The sequence below is a fragment of the Anabrus simplex genome, chromosome 7 (assembly GCF_040414725.1).
Source record: "Anabrus simplex isolate iqAnaSimp1 chromosome 7, ASM4041472v1, whole genome shotgun sequence".
NCBI lineage: Eukaryota > Metazoa > Arthropoda > Insecta > Orthoptera > Tettigoniidae > Anabrus > Anabrus simplex.
The window spans coordinates 341,878,475-341,894,697 of NC_090271.1; the positions used below are offsets into that span (position 1 = coordinate 341,878,475).

General features: G+C 38.9%; 2 protein-coding genes across 4 annotated transcripts in view; one reads left to right on the forward strand and one right to left on the reverse strand.

Moving 5' to 3' along the window:
- dock (SH2/SH3 adaptor protein dock) overlaps window positions 1-9,122 on the reverse strand; it is a 104,391-nt gene extending 95,269 nt beyond the window's left edge. The window contains exons 1-3 of one of the 2 annotated variants that reach the window (XM_067151822.2): window positions 8,993-9,122; window positions 8,104-8,462; window positions 7,649-7,856 (exon numbers count right to left, since the gene is read on the reverse strand). In XM_067151822.2, coding sequence (XP_067007923.1) covers window positions 7,649-7,856; window positions 8,104-8,215 — 320 coding nt within the window. In that variant the 5' untranslated portion in view covers window positions 8,216-8,462; window positions 8,993-9,122. The other variant, XM_067151823.2, reaches the window with a different exon arrangement.
- A 583-nt stretch (window positions 9,123-9,705) lies between these two features.
- The window catches only part of LOC136877635 (integral membrane protein 2C), a 113,939-nt gene continuing 107,421 nt past the window's right edge, over window positions 9,706-16,223 (forward strand). For both annotated transcript variants that reach the window (XM_067151825.2, XM_067151826.2), the window contains exon 1: window positions 9,706-9,874. In XM_067151825.2, the coding sequence (XP_067007926.1) occupies window positions 9,788-9,874 (87 nt within the window). In that variant the 5' untranslated portion in view covers window positions 9,706-9,787. The remainder of the gene's footprint in view (window positions 9,875-16,223) is intronic.

The following is a 16,223-nucleotide window of genomic DNA, read 5'->3' on the forward strand; positions in this document are numbered from 1 at the left end:
TTACTCTGTACATAATAACATCATCTGCAAAAAGCCTTATCTCTGATTCCACTTCTTTACACATATCATTGATATATGCATAAGAAAGAATAAAGGTCCAATAATACTGCCTTGAGGAATTCCCCTCTTAATTATTACAGGGTCAGATAAAGCTTCACCTACTCTATTTCTCTGAGTTCTATTTTCTAGAAACATAGTCACTCTTTTGTCAAGTCCAATTGCACTCATTTTTGTGAGTGGTCTCCCTGATCAACCCTACTAAATGCCTTAGATACGTCAATCGCAATACAGTCCAATTGACCTGAATCCAGGATATCTGCTATATCTTGCTGGAATCCTACAAGTTGAGCTTCAGTGGAATAACCTTTCCTGAAACCAAACTACCTTCAATCAAACCAGATATTAATTTTGTAAACATGTCTAATATAATCAGAAAGATTGCTTTCCCAAAGCTTACATGCAATACATGTCAAACTGACTGGCCTGTAATTTTCAGCTTTATGTCTATCACTCTTTATACACAGGGGTTTCTCTATTCGTTTGGTATAGCTCTTCATGCAAACAATAATCAAATAAGTACTTCAGATATGATACTATATCCCAACCTATTGTCTTTAGTACATCCCCCGAAACCCTATCAATTCCAGCAGCTTTTCTGGTTTTCAACTTTTATATCTTACTATAAATGTCATTGTTATCATAGGTAAATTTTAACACTTCTTTAATATTAGTCACCCCCTCTACCTGGACATTATCCTTGTAACTAACAATCATTACATACTGCTGACTGAATACTTCTGCCTTTTGAAGATCCTCGCATACACACTCCCTTCGTTCAATAATGATTCCTGGAATATCCTTGGAACCTGTTTCTGCCTTAAAGTACCTATACATACTCTTCCATTTTTCATTAAAATTGGTATGACTGCCAACTATGCTTGCCATCATGTTATCTATAGCTGACTTCTTTGTTACATTCAATTTCCATTTCTAACTCTTTCTTTTCAACCTGCACCTCCTCTTAGTCTATTTACTTCTCTTATAACATACTGGATCTTTATCATTCCTTACCACCTTTAAAGGTACAAACCTATTTTCACATTCCTCAACAACTGCTTTAAACACTTCTCCGAGTCTGTTTACATTTTTATTTACCGTTTTCCACCGATCATTGTTACTTTTTTTAAACTCCCTCATGCCTGTTTTATCAGCCATATGGTACTGCCTAATGGTCCGAATTTTAATATCTTCCATTCTTTCACATTTATTTTTAACTACCACAAAAACAGCTTCTTGATCACTAATACCATCTATTATTTTGGTTTCTCTATAGAGTTCATCTGGTTTTACCAGCACCACATCCAGAATATTCTTCTCTCTAGTTGACTCCATCACTTTCTGAATCAGATGCCCTTCCCATATTAACTTATCTGCCATTTGTTGGTCATGCTTCCTGATGTTCGCATTACCTTCCCAATTGACATTTGGTAAATTGAGATCACCCGCTACAATCACATTCCTTATCCTTTCCCACATAGCTGATTATCTTATCAAATAATTCTGAATCAGCGTCTGCGCTACCCTTTCATTGTCTGTACACTCCAAAGACATCAAGTTGCCTATTACCTTTAAGGCGGCCACACATGCTACGTTTTGCATGACGATTTGCGCGCGCATGCCAAAGTCGCAGTGTAAAACTGAACGTATGTGTTAATAAGTTGTACGATTTAGTAAGCTTGTGCAGTCTTGGGCATGGCATGATAGAAGTTTGGAGCTGTTTCCAATTTTCGTGCGTGTACAAGCAAGACGCCGTGCAAGCTGTAGTGTGTGTGGTGACCGATTGCGTTCAGTTCCAACTTGAGTTAAAACTGCGTATGGAAATGTGTGATTTACGTGTGTTACTCCGTACATTCTTATTTGAGTTCCTTGATATCTACAGATAAAATATTTGTCTGTGAAAAATTAAATCAAAGGAACATTCAGATCGAAATAAGAAAAATGTTGCTTATGATTTGTTGATAGAAAAACTCAAAGAGGTTATCCCAAAGCAAATAAAGATAGAGTTGTTAAAAAAATTAACTCGCTTCGAACCTGCTTCCGGAACGAACTAAAGAAAGCGAGAGGCTCAAAGAGATCGGGAACTGACACAGATGAAGTTTATCATCCTACGCTATGGTATTTTGATGAACTGTTATTTATGGCAGATCAAGAAACCCCAAGGTCAAGTGTCTGTACAATGCAGGAATCAATGCAAGAGGATGACTTAAATCAGGTAAGGTAAAATATATTTAGAGATATTATTGTGATATAATTATTACCTAATTAGTACAAAACATATGGAAGCCTTTCTTTTACATGCAAGTTAAATTATTGTTTCCAGAATGACAACGACAATACTGATGAGGTTGAAATAGAAGAAGTGATATCACCGTCAGCTCCATCCTCTGCGTCCTCTTCATCAAGGCGCCCAAAGAATAGTAAAAATCCTGACCCAGCTGATGAGGTACTGCAAATTCTTGCAAAAAAAAACAAGTCACAGGAGGAGGGAAAATATGTGACATTTGGCAGGCACATTGCAGAAGAACTGGTTGCACTTGATGACAACATGGCAACATTCTGCAAGAAAGCCATCAATGATGCAATTTTTGAGGCTCAGATGGGGTGACTTAACTGAACATCAAATGTAGTGACGCGGGAGTGTCATCCCACCCACAGTCAGTTGTGTACATCCGGACGGAGGACGACATACACTACGACAACTCACAGACTTCCTCAAGCAGTATCACTGGAGAATACCTGTCAAGTTTTCAAGTAAGTAATAGCATAACGTTATGTAAGCCTACATTGAAAATCACTGTTACACTTAATCGATCATTAGGTCCTGCCATTCTACCCTGCCTTCATTATTAAAGAATTGCACGAACATATATCTTACTTCCTTCGCCTCTTGACCATAATTCCTATTGAATCCTCTTTGTAGTGGAACGAACTCATTATCGGCTAGCTCTCTATCCACTGCGTTGATTTCTTCATGACCGAAAGGTTGTGGAGACCAGTACGACGTAAATAGTTATCCAGACAGCAACAAGACAAAACAACAGTTTCTATACGATCTAATCTTAAATTGATTTCTGTGTGAAAAATTCTAAATCGTGAGGCCATTATTCCGAAAACATTTTCCACTATCCTTCTTGCTCGTGAAAGCTGATGGTTAAACACTTTTTGTTCTGGAGAGAGATCCTTTTGCCCGAAGGACTTTAAAAAGCCTCTGCACAAAGTGAATGCTTCATCTTCCACAAACACAAACAGAAGTTTGATTGTACTATTTTGTGGACGTCTTGCTTTCGGCAACTGGAGATGACCAGCTGCTAATTTTTGGCAGAACCTCGTGTTTTCCAATATTCCCCCATCTGAAATTCAGTCATTAGTTCCAATGTCACAGTAAATATAATCATAGTTTGCATTCACAATAGCCATTAACACTAAACCGATCCCTTGTAATTCCAAAAGAACGATCGACTTCCTCCAGGAGGGATCATTTTTATGCGTTTCCCGTCAACAGTCCCAGGCAACGCGGGAATGGCCATCTGTCTTCAAATTCTGCTGCAATTTGTAACCACTCTTTCTTGCTTGACTGGAACTGAAAAAATAACAGAAATACAAATAAAATTTTTCTCTTTCTTTTCAGGTAGCAGAAAATGATCTGTGAAGAGCTGTGCACGTGCACGAGTTGCAAATAACGACTAAATTTATTTCCTACCAATGCATAATTTTATATTTTGAATTACTCATCAATTTAAATAAATAATATCATACCTTGCAGTATTCTTCCTTTAGTTCCTCAAATTGCTCTGCATGTTTCTGGAATAGAAATAGCAGCAGAGTACTTCAGATCTTCATAATTCCTTCCAGTGGCTAAGAAATGGTGTATTACAGTGAGCCATTCATGTGGAGTAATTGCTTGTCTTATGACTCATTTTTTAATTCAAGGAGTTATCTTATTAAGAAGTGTTAAATATGTCTCTTCATCCATACACAAGTAATTATACTAGTCACCTGGTTCTAAACTCAATTCACTCAGTGAGTGTGCAAAAAATCTTTTCGTTTCAGTAGCCAGTTTTTCATCGATCTCTTTCTAGAAAGTGTTTTTCCTCCTGTCTTCCTTTTCCAAATTATGGCAAGAGCAACGTATATACTATAGTCCGATATGTTTCCACATAAGCTTGCGAACATAACATCTGAGAAAGACAGAATGGTGTGATGCAAATCGTCAAGCAAAACGTAGCGTGTGGCTGCCTTTAGATATGAGCCGAACACCTAGAATTTCATGTTTGTCATCTTTAACTTCTTTTTTTTGCTGTTTGTTTTACATCGCACTGACACAGATAGGTCTTATGGCGGCGATGGGATAGGAAAGGCCTAGGAATGGGAAGAAACCAGCCGTAGCCTTAATTAAGGTTCAGCCCCAGCATTTGCCTGGTGTGATAAAGGGAAACCACGGGAATCCATTTTCAGGGCTGCCTATAGTGGGGTTCGAACCCACTATCTTCCGGCCCTAACCGCACGACCAACTCGCCCGGTATTTAACTTTTTCATAGCTTACAAATTCAAATTCTTCTTTCACCAGAATGAATACTCTCCCTCCTACCATTCCTATCCTATCTCTACGAAATACGCTCCAGTTACATGTTATAAACTTGATGATTATTCCGTATTAAAAGTTGTTACAACTTAAAATCCAATAATATGTAACCACTTATAAGTGGTGTACTAATAAAATACCTTTATTGGATTTTAATTTATACACAGTCCAGTTCCGTGAGAAAATTTCTGCATCCATTATATCATTTCTCAGCCATGATTCAACTCCTATTACAATATCTGGTAAGTATATATCTATTAAATTACTTAATTCTATTCCTTTCTTAACATACGTCTACATTTCAACACTAACATTTTTATGTCACCCCTACTTGATTTCCAGTTCCCTCTTCCCCTATCACCGCTCCCTAGGCCACCCCATTTCCCTGAATGTACCCCTCTATAACCCTTCTAAACATATTTCCTAACTTATGTACCACTGCAGTTTAAGTGAAGGCCATCTGAGTGCAGATCCCTATCTCCTACCCACTCATAAGGATCTAGAAATCTCTCTCCCAGTTTCCCCACATACCCACTCCATAGTCTCATTTATATCCCCAATCACCTTCCAGTCAGTATCTCTCCTACATAGTATTCCACTTATAACAATCTGCGCTTCCTTAAACTGCACCCTTGCTGCATTTACCAGGTCCCACACATCTCCAACTATGTTGGTACTTATACCCGATTGTCTTACGTTGTTGGTACCAACATGAAACACTACCACCTTCTCCATTCGCCCCTCCTCTTCTACTTTCCTCAACATCTGCCTTAACCTAATAGCCTAATTCCTGGATAACACTATCCTGGTACCCTTTCCTCCACACACTTTTCCGACATGTCTAACAATGGAATCCCCCATGACCACAGCCTCAACCCTACCCACCTCATTTGATCCCCTCCCCTCCTGGTCAGTCCTATCTTTCCTGACAGCTGCAGAAGCTGAAGACCTGAAGAGACAATAAATTTACACCTGTTTTAGCTTCAAACCATTATGATCTTTTATTTAAGATAGAAGTATCAAATTTTATACTGGCTACAGAATTATCATATGGGCACAGAGTTGACCCATTCTGTGAAATTAACGAAACTTAGAAGTCTCAGTGTCATGGCATGTGTCGGATGTAGCCTCAACATGAACATATTAAGTACAGGAGTGAAATCCACAAATATCTTATCCAGGTCAATGATTTTTTTCACTACCCAATGGTCCAAACAATCACAACCTATAGTCTTGTAACTACCAATATTCTCACAGGGGATACTAGAGGCCTATAGGCCAATTCGTTGCTCTAACCTGGGGGCTTGGGGCTTGTACCTTCAGACCAATGGTCTTGCCACTAGTTAATAATCTAACCAAACCAGACCAAAAGTCTTGTCACTAGCCGGGTTACATCGCGCATTCCTATCTACGAAATGTCACTGCAAAATTTGTCACAAATGGAACATAATAATTGCTTTTACTTAAATGAAGTGAAAAATCTGCAGCAAATTAAGAAATACCGAAGTTATTAGAGAAATATGAATACATACTTAAGGCCTGTAGACAAGCCTATTCTTATCTATACTAAGCCTCCTTTATGTCGTATTCCGCTGCTGGTGCCGTCTTTTGTTAATTTCTTGAGGTCCAGGGCTAGCACCGAGGAATGGGAGTGCTATGTCTGTGGATTCTCATTATCTTTGTCCACACGAGTAGAGCGGCCAGTTGAAACAGCAAAATGGAGGGTTAACAGCATTCACGATGTAATTTCGCATTCAACAACTTGGTGCTGCACATTACAGAGAAATATCGTAAGTACCACAAAAATGATATAGCATGATCCCTGGACCAATAAATATTTTTTATTTTTGTTTGAACGAAAATAGCATGATCCCTGGACCAATAAATCACTAGTCCACAGAATTCTTCCTATGTACATTGGCCATAGCTTTTTGTCGCCTATTAAATCTTGCATATCGCGATACAATTCAGGAAATGATGTCATTGACAACTGAAGCAATGAAACGAAAGCAAAGAACTTCAGTGAACACAGACATAACACACGAAATTGTTGAAAGTGTAAGACAAACAGAAGACGTACGTGTTACTGTGAGCGTAGCACCAAAAGTACTTGTAAAGTAGTAAAGTAGGTATACATAATATTCTCCAAAAATAAAATATTTCTTAATTTACTACAGATTTTACACTTCAACTGTGTAAAAGCAATTATGTTCCATTTGTGACAAATTTTACAGTGACATTTCGTAGATAGCAATGCGCGACTAACCCACTAACCGCATCCATGTTATGAGCATGTTATGAGATGCGAGCAGCGCCATGTTAAATTGCTATCCTCTCTTTCGCACCTCTGTCAGTAATATTTTACCCTGCAAGTAATGTAGGAAAAAATAAATATCTTCAACCATTTCTGATGGAATTCATGCAATCTAGGTTAAATAGGATAGGTTTGCCAGGCACTAGTGAACAGATATCTTTCTGTCAGAATATTTAGATAATAATAATAATAATAATAATAATTTTGTGTGGCTATTTCTAGCAGAGTGCAGCCCTTGTAAGGCAGACCCTCTGATGAGGGTGGGAGGCATCTGCCATGTGTAGGTAACTACGTGTTATTGTGCTGGAGGATAGTGTTGTGTGGTGAGTTGCAGGGATGTTGGGGACAACACAAACACCCAGCCCCCGGGCCACTGGAATTAACCAATGAAGGTTAAAAACCCCGACCCGGCCAGGAATCAAAATCCAGAACCATCTGAATCGAAGGCCAGTATGCTGACCATTCAGCCAACGAGTCGGACATAATATTTAGATTAAAAGGGATTATATTTACAATATTACATTCCCTAAAAAAGAGACAAGATTTTATCATTCCCCCACTTTAGAATAAAATACTGTATTTAAGTTATAATGTAGACAAACATAATTTTTCATTTAGAATTTGTCATCTAAGAAATAACTGCCAATGAGATAACTCCCTATTGAGTAAGGCATAAAAATGCAACAACATACCTGTCAAAGAGGGACGGCTTTTCCTTTTTGACATAGTTGCTAGGAACATAGCCTGCCTGGTTACGGGAATTCTGAACCCGCCACCAATGTTTTGAATCATCAAGTAAGAGGTAGCGTTCATTCTTCCTGAGGTCCAGTTCTTGAGCGCCCTGGGCAGCATAATCATATTTTGCCACCACGTAACAAACATCATCTTGGCTTGTCTTGCCTAAAGATAAAAATGATCACATAAATCTATGATTTCTAAAAAAAGTAGACAACATACAAATAATCCCTACAAGTAAAACTTAAAGAGATAATGTATCCTTAAAAATGTAATACTAAGAGAGTAAGAAATAAAACGTATAACAAAGAGATTAGAGTTCTTAAATAACTTCTTAAAGCAAATTAATAACAGTGTAATATAAAGAACTGGAGATTTTTGAAGCAATGAGCTCCACAGAACTACTTCATACCATGCCGCATTGCTGCCATGTAGTGGGGTGGGGAGCGAATGTTGTTCTTTCCTTGCCAACTTCCTGGTTCTCTATCCACAGCAGTACCACGGAGAGATTTTGCTTCCAACATTCTCCTATGTCCCAAATAGTTGGGCTTGCACTCTCTAGTGGCCTAAGAGCCAAGTTGAAGTCAACTCACATAAAGTATTTCCCGTTCTCGTTCCATTTTTCTAGGACAAGTACTGCTAATGAATTGCAAACTAAGACACAGAAGTGTCAAACTCAGCTTAAAGGCCACTTGAGATACTTCATGGGCAACGATCAGCATACAGCAGCCATAATTCAATTTGGGGATTATGAAACAAAAGTTTTGATAACTGCAAATACAACAAAATTAAAGTCAAACAAACATGCAATTCAATATCAGAAGTAACAAAATTCTCATGTTATCCAGCACTAATGTCACAACCCACAAAAAGCCAAATCTAAATAATAAAGGGTCTGTATCATAGCATGCACACAACTACTAATGCATAAGGCACTTCACTGATAAAATAATCTAGAAAATCAATATGAACTTAATATTTCTAATTTTCTACATCAACAATTCCATGTAACACTACAAAATTAAAACTACAGAGTAGACCTACCACACATTAAATAAAACCACAAGACAAACATAATTCATTAATGATATACTCGGATCAAAATAGCGCAAAAGAATGATAATTAAATTAACAGGTACACCGCAAAAAATACGGATTAAGCGGTAAATCACTGAAGATCATACGAATGGGAAAATTTCACTTCTATCATGCGAACAGAATATTCTCACGAAACGTATAAAGTTAACGCACAATTTTACAACACACAGGTTTTACAGTTACGGACTAAAGCACTATCTCACCAATTTTCAGACTTGACATATTCCTCGGAGATGCATAGAGAGAAGCAAGACGTTTTTGTCACAAACAACCTCCCCACCCTCACAGAGCAACCATAAACTTCAGCCTTCCAGCAGATCTTGGATTGAGAAGATACGTTCCTTTTATCCAAAGAAATAACGCCTTGACTCCTAGGAGCAAAAAAAAAAAAAAAAAAAAAAAAATTACAATAGGGGCGGGGGAAGAAGATTCCTGTGTACTAATTCAAAGCTGAATGCGTATCGCATAAATATACTATATTTATGTCACTTATTATAGAATTTGGTCAGTAGCAGGCTATATTAAGAGTACGCAATACGAAAGGAGAGATTCAGTGCCAAATGTCGTTGGTAGAACTGATGTCTTTCAATCTCAGAACTGTCAAATAAAATATTCTTAGCAATAAAGGAGAAACTACTGGTAATAATTATATTAATTATTTCTAATTACGAATATGAATAAATATCCCATTCGTTTATAAATTACCCAACATTTACCGAAATAAAATATTCTTAGCAACAAAGAAGAAACTACTGGTAATAATTATATGAATTATTTCTAATTACGATTATGAATAAATATCCCATTCGTTTATAATTTACTCAAGATTAATCGAAAAGTTAATGCTTCCGTCTGTGATTGAGATGTACTTTATTCCTTGAATGAAAACTCTCTGTTTCCTACCCCAGCTCACCCTATGGGATATTCGTTGAAGCGCATTGATTTGTATCATCTGACATTGTGGACCTGGCCCTGAACTTGTCGAGCATAAATCCACAATGACTGTAATAACAAAGCCTATTACTGACAAGAAAGCCGACAAGTTAGAAGAACCTTTGGTAGAAAATGAGCAGCTACCAGATTTGGTAAGTATACTGTGTGTACACTGTGGGGAAGGCTGGGAAACACCCCTCTACTTGGGGAAGTAAAATGGCAACAACTGTTTTTGCACGAATCTGTCAGTTTTCCCGTTGTTCGCTGAGAGGAACAGATATTTTCTGTTTATATATTTATTCCAGCGTGAAACTTCTTGGTTTAATGGTTGCTTTTACAGGTATCAGAACGACCTCACTAACGGTACACTATGAGGTTAAACAGTTTCGTGGCGTAGAGCAGAACAATTCCTGATATTTTCAAGTGCTTGCGTTATCACCTGTGGGGATAATTGTATTTGTAATTTCCAGTTGCTTTGATTGTAACAGCAACAACCTCAACGCTGATATTGAACGCATTTGAACTTTGCTGCAGTTTAGTAACATTATTGGGATGACAAGCTTTCTTCAGTCTTGGAGAAAAGAGAAATCGACCTTAAGGCTTAACAAATAATTTTTAGAATAGTATATGTGCCCAAAACCACTGTAGGATCTTAAAGAAAACCTAATACCGTATACATGACCATGACTTTGACTTTCCAAGTAGCACCCAGATTTGCGATGAAATATTATTTTGATCCGAAACTTTGTTATTGAAAAATAGGTAGAAATTCAGTAAGACTTACGTTACTGATATACCATTATAAGGATGTAATATGTTGGAAATCTTAAGTGGAATACCTTGTGGAGGAGCGAAGTGTTCACCGCGACAGTTAAGAACCTACCCGCCATCCCCCAGAAGTAATTTTGCTTTTATAACCTAATAGAAGTTGTCATGCGCCATAGTCCATCGCCTGGTCTAACCAATCCAGATCAATGGCTTTGCCACTGACCAATGGTCTGGCCAGACCAATGGCTTTGTCACTAACCTACTGTAACGAGATTCGTAAATAAAAGTAGCGCCGCTGTGTTTACAAGATTCCTAAATAAAAGTAGCGCCGCTGCACTAGGACTAGTTCTTTATATGAACAGTTGGCAGCACTGTCCACTGCACAATCAAGTCTTTTGCGAGAAGCGAGCGAGAGAGAAACAAATGACAGTGCAGTCGCGCCTGGATGCGTGGCGCTGGAAAATGTAAGCTGTTCTGAACTTTTGCCGAAAAGGATTTCTTTAGATTAGGACATTTAAAATAAGACTGTTTTTAAGCATGTTGATGGCCTGAAAACACATGACGTATATGGAAATGTCTTGCTGATGGTGTGGAATGGACTCTCTTTTTACTGGGGATGGTTTGATGCATAGTGGTATAAGAAAAGACGGGGCATGTTGCAGGTACTACATCAGGCAAGACCATCAGATCTTTGAAGAAGCACACAGAACATATAGAAAATGAAGCTCGGAAAACAACCAACACAGTTACAGCAGACCCCTTTATAACCCTGAGGCAAAGAAAATTTCACCACCCTTCACACAGGTGAAGACTTGGAAAGCACACTTCATAAATATGCTATCTCTTGATAGAGGACTGAGAACCTTCCGCACTCCACCACCACCCAGAACAAGAGCACACATTCCAATTCCTGGAAAAGGAATTGAAGAGACCATCGCACATCTAAAAACACACAAAGCAGCCAGGTCTCATGGAATCTTAAACGAGCAGTTCACAGCATCACAACAAACATATGACAAACTCTTCTAAATAAATTTCTCGATCACAGCAAGGTGGCGCAGCTGTGAGCTTGCATTCAGAGGATGGTGGGTTCGAATCACACCGTCAGCAGCCCTGAAAATGGTTTTCCATGGTTTCATATTTTAATTATTAGTTAAAGAGCACTTGAGTATTAATTTTGTTGTGTTAGTTTACATTTTGCTGTATTCTGTTTAGAGTTTTTTGTCTACTTTTGCAGATGGTGGTAGTCACACTCTTCTTTACACAGTGTACAAACACAGTCATCTGTTGGATTGTGGAATTTTGTCTTGGTGGAAGCTATGTATCGCATATCTTACGACATGTCTTTGTTCTTGAAGTTGTTTGGTCCAGTTACGATCGATCATGGCATCACTGCCGTAGAATTCAGGGTCTATTTCCGCGCTTTTCTTAAGAAGTTTTTCCCTGAAGCTCTTGCAATGGACTGATAGATGGCAATGGTAGATTGAGTCGTAGATCTTCAATGAAGTAGGTTTCCCGTGCCAGTGTGTAAAAAAAGTCTGGAGGGTGCCAGTTTACCTACTCCTAGGGCCTTCTTGAGGGATCTTGCTTTGACTCTTTCTATCCTCTCCAAGTCACTGATTGTCAGGTTGTCCCATATTATTTCGATTCCGCATGTGAAAATTGGGGTTATTGCTGTCTTGAGTAAAGTCATCGCTGTGTTAAGGGATAGCATAAGTAGATTCTTGATATTGTGAATGGCTCTGATTGCTGCTGTCGTTCTGTCTATAACGTGGTTATTGAAGGATGCATTGCTCGTTGAGAACGTGATGCCTAAGTATTTGAATTTCTTGACTATTTCTAGTATCTTATTTTTTAATGTTATAGAGTCGTCCTTGGCCATCTTGCCACCTTTTCTGAACATCATCTGTACTGTCTTTTCCTGGTTAATCTCAAATTTTCCTTATTGAACTGAGGATAAAACTACCAAGTTGCCATTCACAAAGAATGTAGAAGCACACCTAGCGGAGAGGCGGAAGAAGAGGGAAGAAATTCCGCTAGAGTTCTACAGCACAGATGCCAAGTTGGATCGAAATTGGACGAACGGCAACTAGAAGCTAAGACATGTGATAATAAAACTAGTAGTGCACGGGTACCACCATAAAACATGTAAAAATGTCTTATCACAACCCAAATGAAAAATGTGAGTGCTCGTTGTGTAACCAGTTCTGTGACAAATATCACATCACAAGATGTAAAAACAAATCTCTCTGTGATTCTAGCAAAGACTAAAACGGTCAATAACTTTTGAAATGCACATTCGTGCGCTTTTCTATAAATAAAATTTGCTATCTGAAGATCAAGCTTCTAACTTCATCATTGTCGTCCGTAGTTGTTCCTTTGAGGTCAATCCCAGTGCCATATTATCAGCGTACATTACGAGGACGGTTTGAGAAGTTCTCGGAATCACCGCTAGATGTCAGTGCTAGAGCAACAAGATTCCTGCGCAATAATTGCACATCCTTTGTGAGTAAACACGTGGCGCGTCAGTGCTCTAGCTGCAGGAGTGTGGTAGTGACGATTCTTTGTTGTTCCCCAGTAGTGATTTGTGACAATGGAAAAAACTGAGATTCGAGCAGTGATTAAATACTTTGTAAAGAAAGGTATGAAAGCAAAGGAAATTCATGCCGACTTTCAGAACACACTGGGGGACTCTGCTCCTTCATTTTCAACTGTTGCCAAGTGGACCAGAGAGTTTAAATTTGATCGGGAGAGCTTGGATGATGGTCCGCATAGTGGACGGCCAAAAAGTGTTACGACCCCAGAATTTATCGCAAAAGTGCATAAAATGGTCATGGAGGATCGTAGACTGAAAGTGCGGGAGATTGCTGAAGCTGTAGGGATGTCTTCTGAATGGGTATATTATATTTTAACCGAAGAATTGGGTATGAAAAAATTATCCGCAAAATGGGTGCTGCGGCTCTTGACATTGGACAATAAACTCACCAGATTGGAAATGTCCGAGCAAAGTCTGGCCCGTTTTCAGTGCAACTAACAAGATTTTTTGCGCCGGTTTGTGACAACAGATGAAACTTGGGTCCACTACTATACCCCAGAGACAAAACAGCAGTCAAAGCAGTGGAAACATGATGATTCACCACCACCAAAGAAAGCAAAGGCAGTGCGTTCGGCCGGAAAGGTCATCGCTTCAGTTTTCTGGGATGCAAAAGACATTCTGCTGATAGATTATCTTCCTACTGGCCAAACAATTACGGGGCAATACTATGCAAACCTCCTAGACCAACTACAGGAAAAGATACGCGAAACAAGGCCTGGTTTGGCGAGGAAAAAGGTCATCTTTCATCAGGACAACGCTCCGCTGCACACAAGTGTTATTGCCATGGCAAAACTTCATGAACTGGGGTATGAATTGTTGCCACATCCACCTTATTCACCTGATTTGGCACCATCAGACTTTCATCTATTCCCCAAGCTGAAAATTTTCCTCGGTGGACGGAGATTTTCTACAAGGGAAGAACTGACAGCCGAATTGGAGAGGTATTTTGCAGGCCTGGAGGAATCTCATTTTCGAGATGGGATCAAGGCATTGGAACATCGCTGGACCAAATGCATTAGTCTACAGGGAGATTATGTTGAAAAATGAAAGCAGTTCCACCGAGGTAAGATACTTAATTCTAGTACATTCCGAGAACTTTTCAAACCACCTACGTATTAGAGTAGTCTCGGGAGAGTCCGTCATTATTCGTGTGATATCTGCCGTTGTTACGTTGAATAGTAGCAGGCTTAGTGGGTCTCCTTGGGGTACCCCATTTGTTTGAATTACTTTCCCGGATGAGGATGCTCCATCTTCAATTTGGATTAGGTTGTAGTCTAGTACGGTCTCTACGATTATCACGAGCGAGTTGTCACCAATCATTTGTTTTAATTTTCCTATCAGGATATCTCTGTCGATAAGATCAAAAGCCTTCGTATAGTCAACAAAGACGACATAGTACTTCCCCTTTGGGTGCTTCGGTGCCTCTTCTACTTTTTCTTTTAGGTATGCTGCGGCTTGTATCGTGCTATTTCCTTTGCAGAAGCCTAGTTGGCATTCCGATATAAATAGGTCTGTTGTGTTATTCAGGTGATTCGCTACAATATTTGCAAATGTTTTGTATAGATTGCTTTCTAGAGCTATACCTCTATGTGAGTCGGGGTTGTCAGTTTCTCCTTTCCCTTTGTAGAGTATCTTCAGCGTTGCCGTTCTCCAAGCTTCTGGTATTTTGCCTAAATTTAGACATTAGTTGAAAGTTCTGTCCAAAGCCGTAGTAAATAGTCTTGTGTACTTTTTAAGTGTTCTATATATGTGTTGTCCGGTCCTCCTGTCTTTCCTTTTTTTCCTTTACTGATTGCCAGTTGTACTTCCCCCGTGGTTAGTCTAATTTCATGTTCTGGATTTTCAGAGTGTTTTGAGGTGATGCATGTTTCCCTGCTGTGTATATTTAGAAGCACTGAGAAGTGTTTTTCCCATGTTTTCATTGGTATTTCCCTCGCTCTGCGTGTTTGCTTTTTCTTGAGGACAGCGAATGAGTCTGTTTCTGCTATGGCTACGGTATTAATTTAATAATTATTATTCGGCTACAAGCTTCATGGCGTCTGTTTCCAGATATTCAGCTCTTTTCTTTTAGAAGTTTTCTGTAGTTCCTTCTTTTAATGCCGTAAGTTTCCAAGTAATCAGCGGTGTCTCCATTTTTCTTACTGACTGTTATGTACATAAAGTGTCTTTTCGTGCAGAATAGTACTGTCTGTCAAACCATTTTTGTGCTCTCCTTTCTTTTGCAGGCAAAGTGGCTTCCTGTATCAGATTAGTAACAATTTCTACTGCTTCATCTAGGTGTTGTCGAGCTACAAGTGCTCTTGCTTTCTGTATATTCGGGTGGTCTTGCAGTTTCGTTCTATCACTATTCTTTTAGTGTGATGCCCTTATCATCAGGGATTAGTGATTTCAGTTTTTCTTTGCCTTCAGTTTCTGTGCAGATGGGTATAGGTTTTCTATTTGGTGCTGATTCTGAGGACACTAGGCCTTCCTGCTTCTTTATTATAAATCTTTCTCCTCTGTAGAATACAAGATCAATTGCGCTGGAGCCATTTGGAGCAAAGTATGTTTTAAGAACTGTTCTGTTTATCATTATGAATCCTTCTCTCAGGATTTGGATAACTACCTCTGACTTTACGTTCGGCTTGTCTATCCTGCAGTTGAGGCCACCCGCGATTATCACTTCTTCCACAGTATTTACTTTCCCTATTGCATTAAGTACTGATTCCACTACATCTTCTATTGGTTTATCTGGAGCGATATATATTCCTATTAATGTTAGATGAGTGGCCTTAACTATGATTGTGTTTTCACTTCTCTGGATTTCATTTACTCTTCCTGCAGTTGGTTTGAGAAGGCATGAAACTCCTCCAGTCGGTCTCCCTCCTGTTAGTGTTGCAAATGTGTGGTATCCATAGAATTTTGATGTCTGTTAGTTCTAAAAGAAACGTTTCCGTGGCTATTATATCAAAATGTTCCATTGTCTTTGGAGGTATGAATAGTAAGGCATTTTTTAGTCCTTCAGTGTTCCAGAGAAGAATCTTGACTATTATTCGAGGTACACTCCAATGTTGCTTCTTTGGCCTCAAAAAGAAATTCTAACTAGAATACCTGCTGGCCAGAAGTCTCGTTTTTCTACATTACATACATACATACAT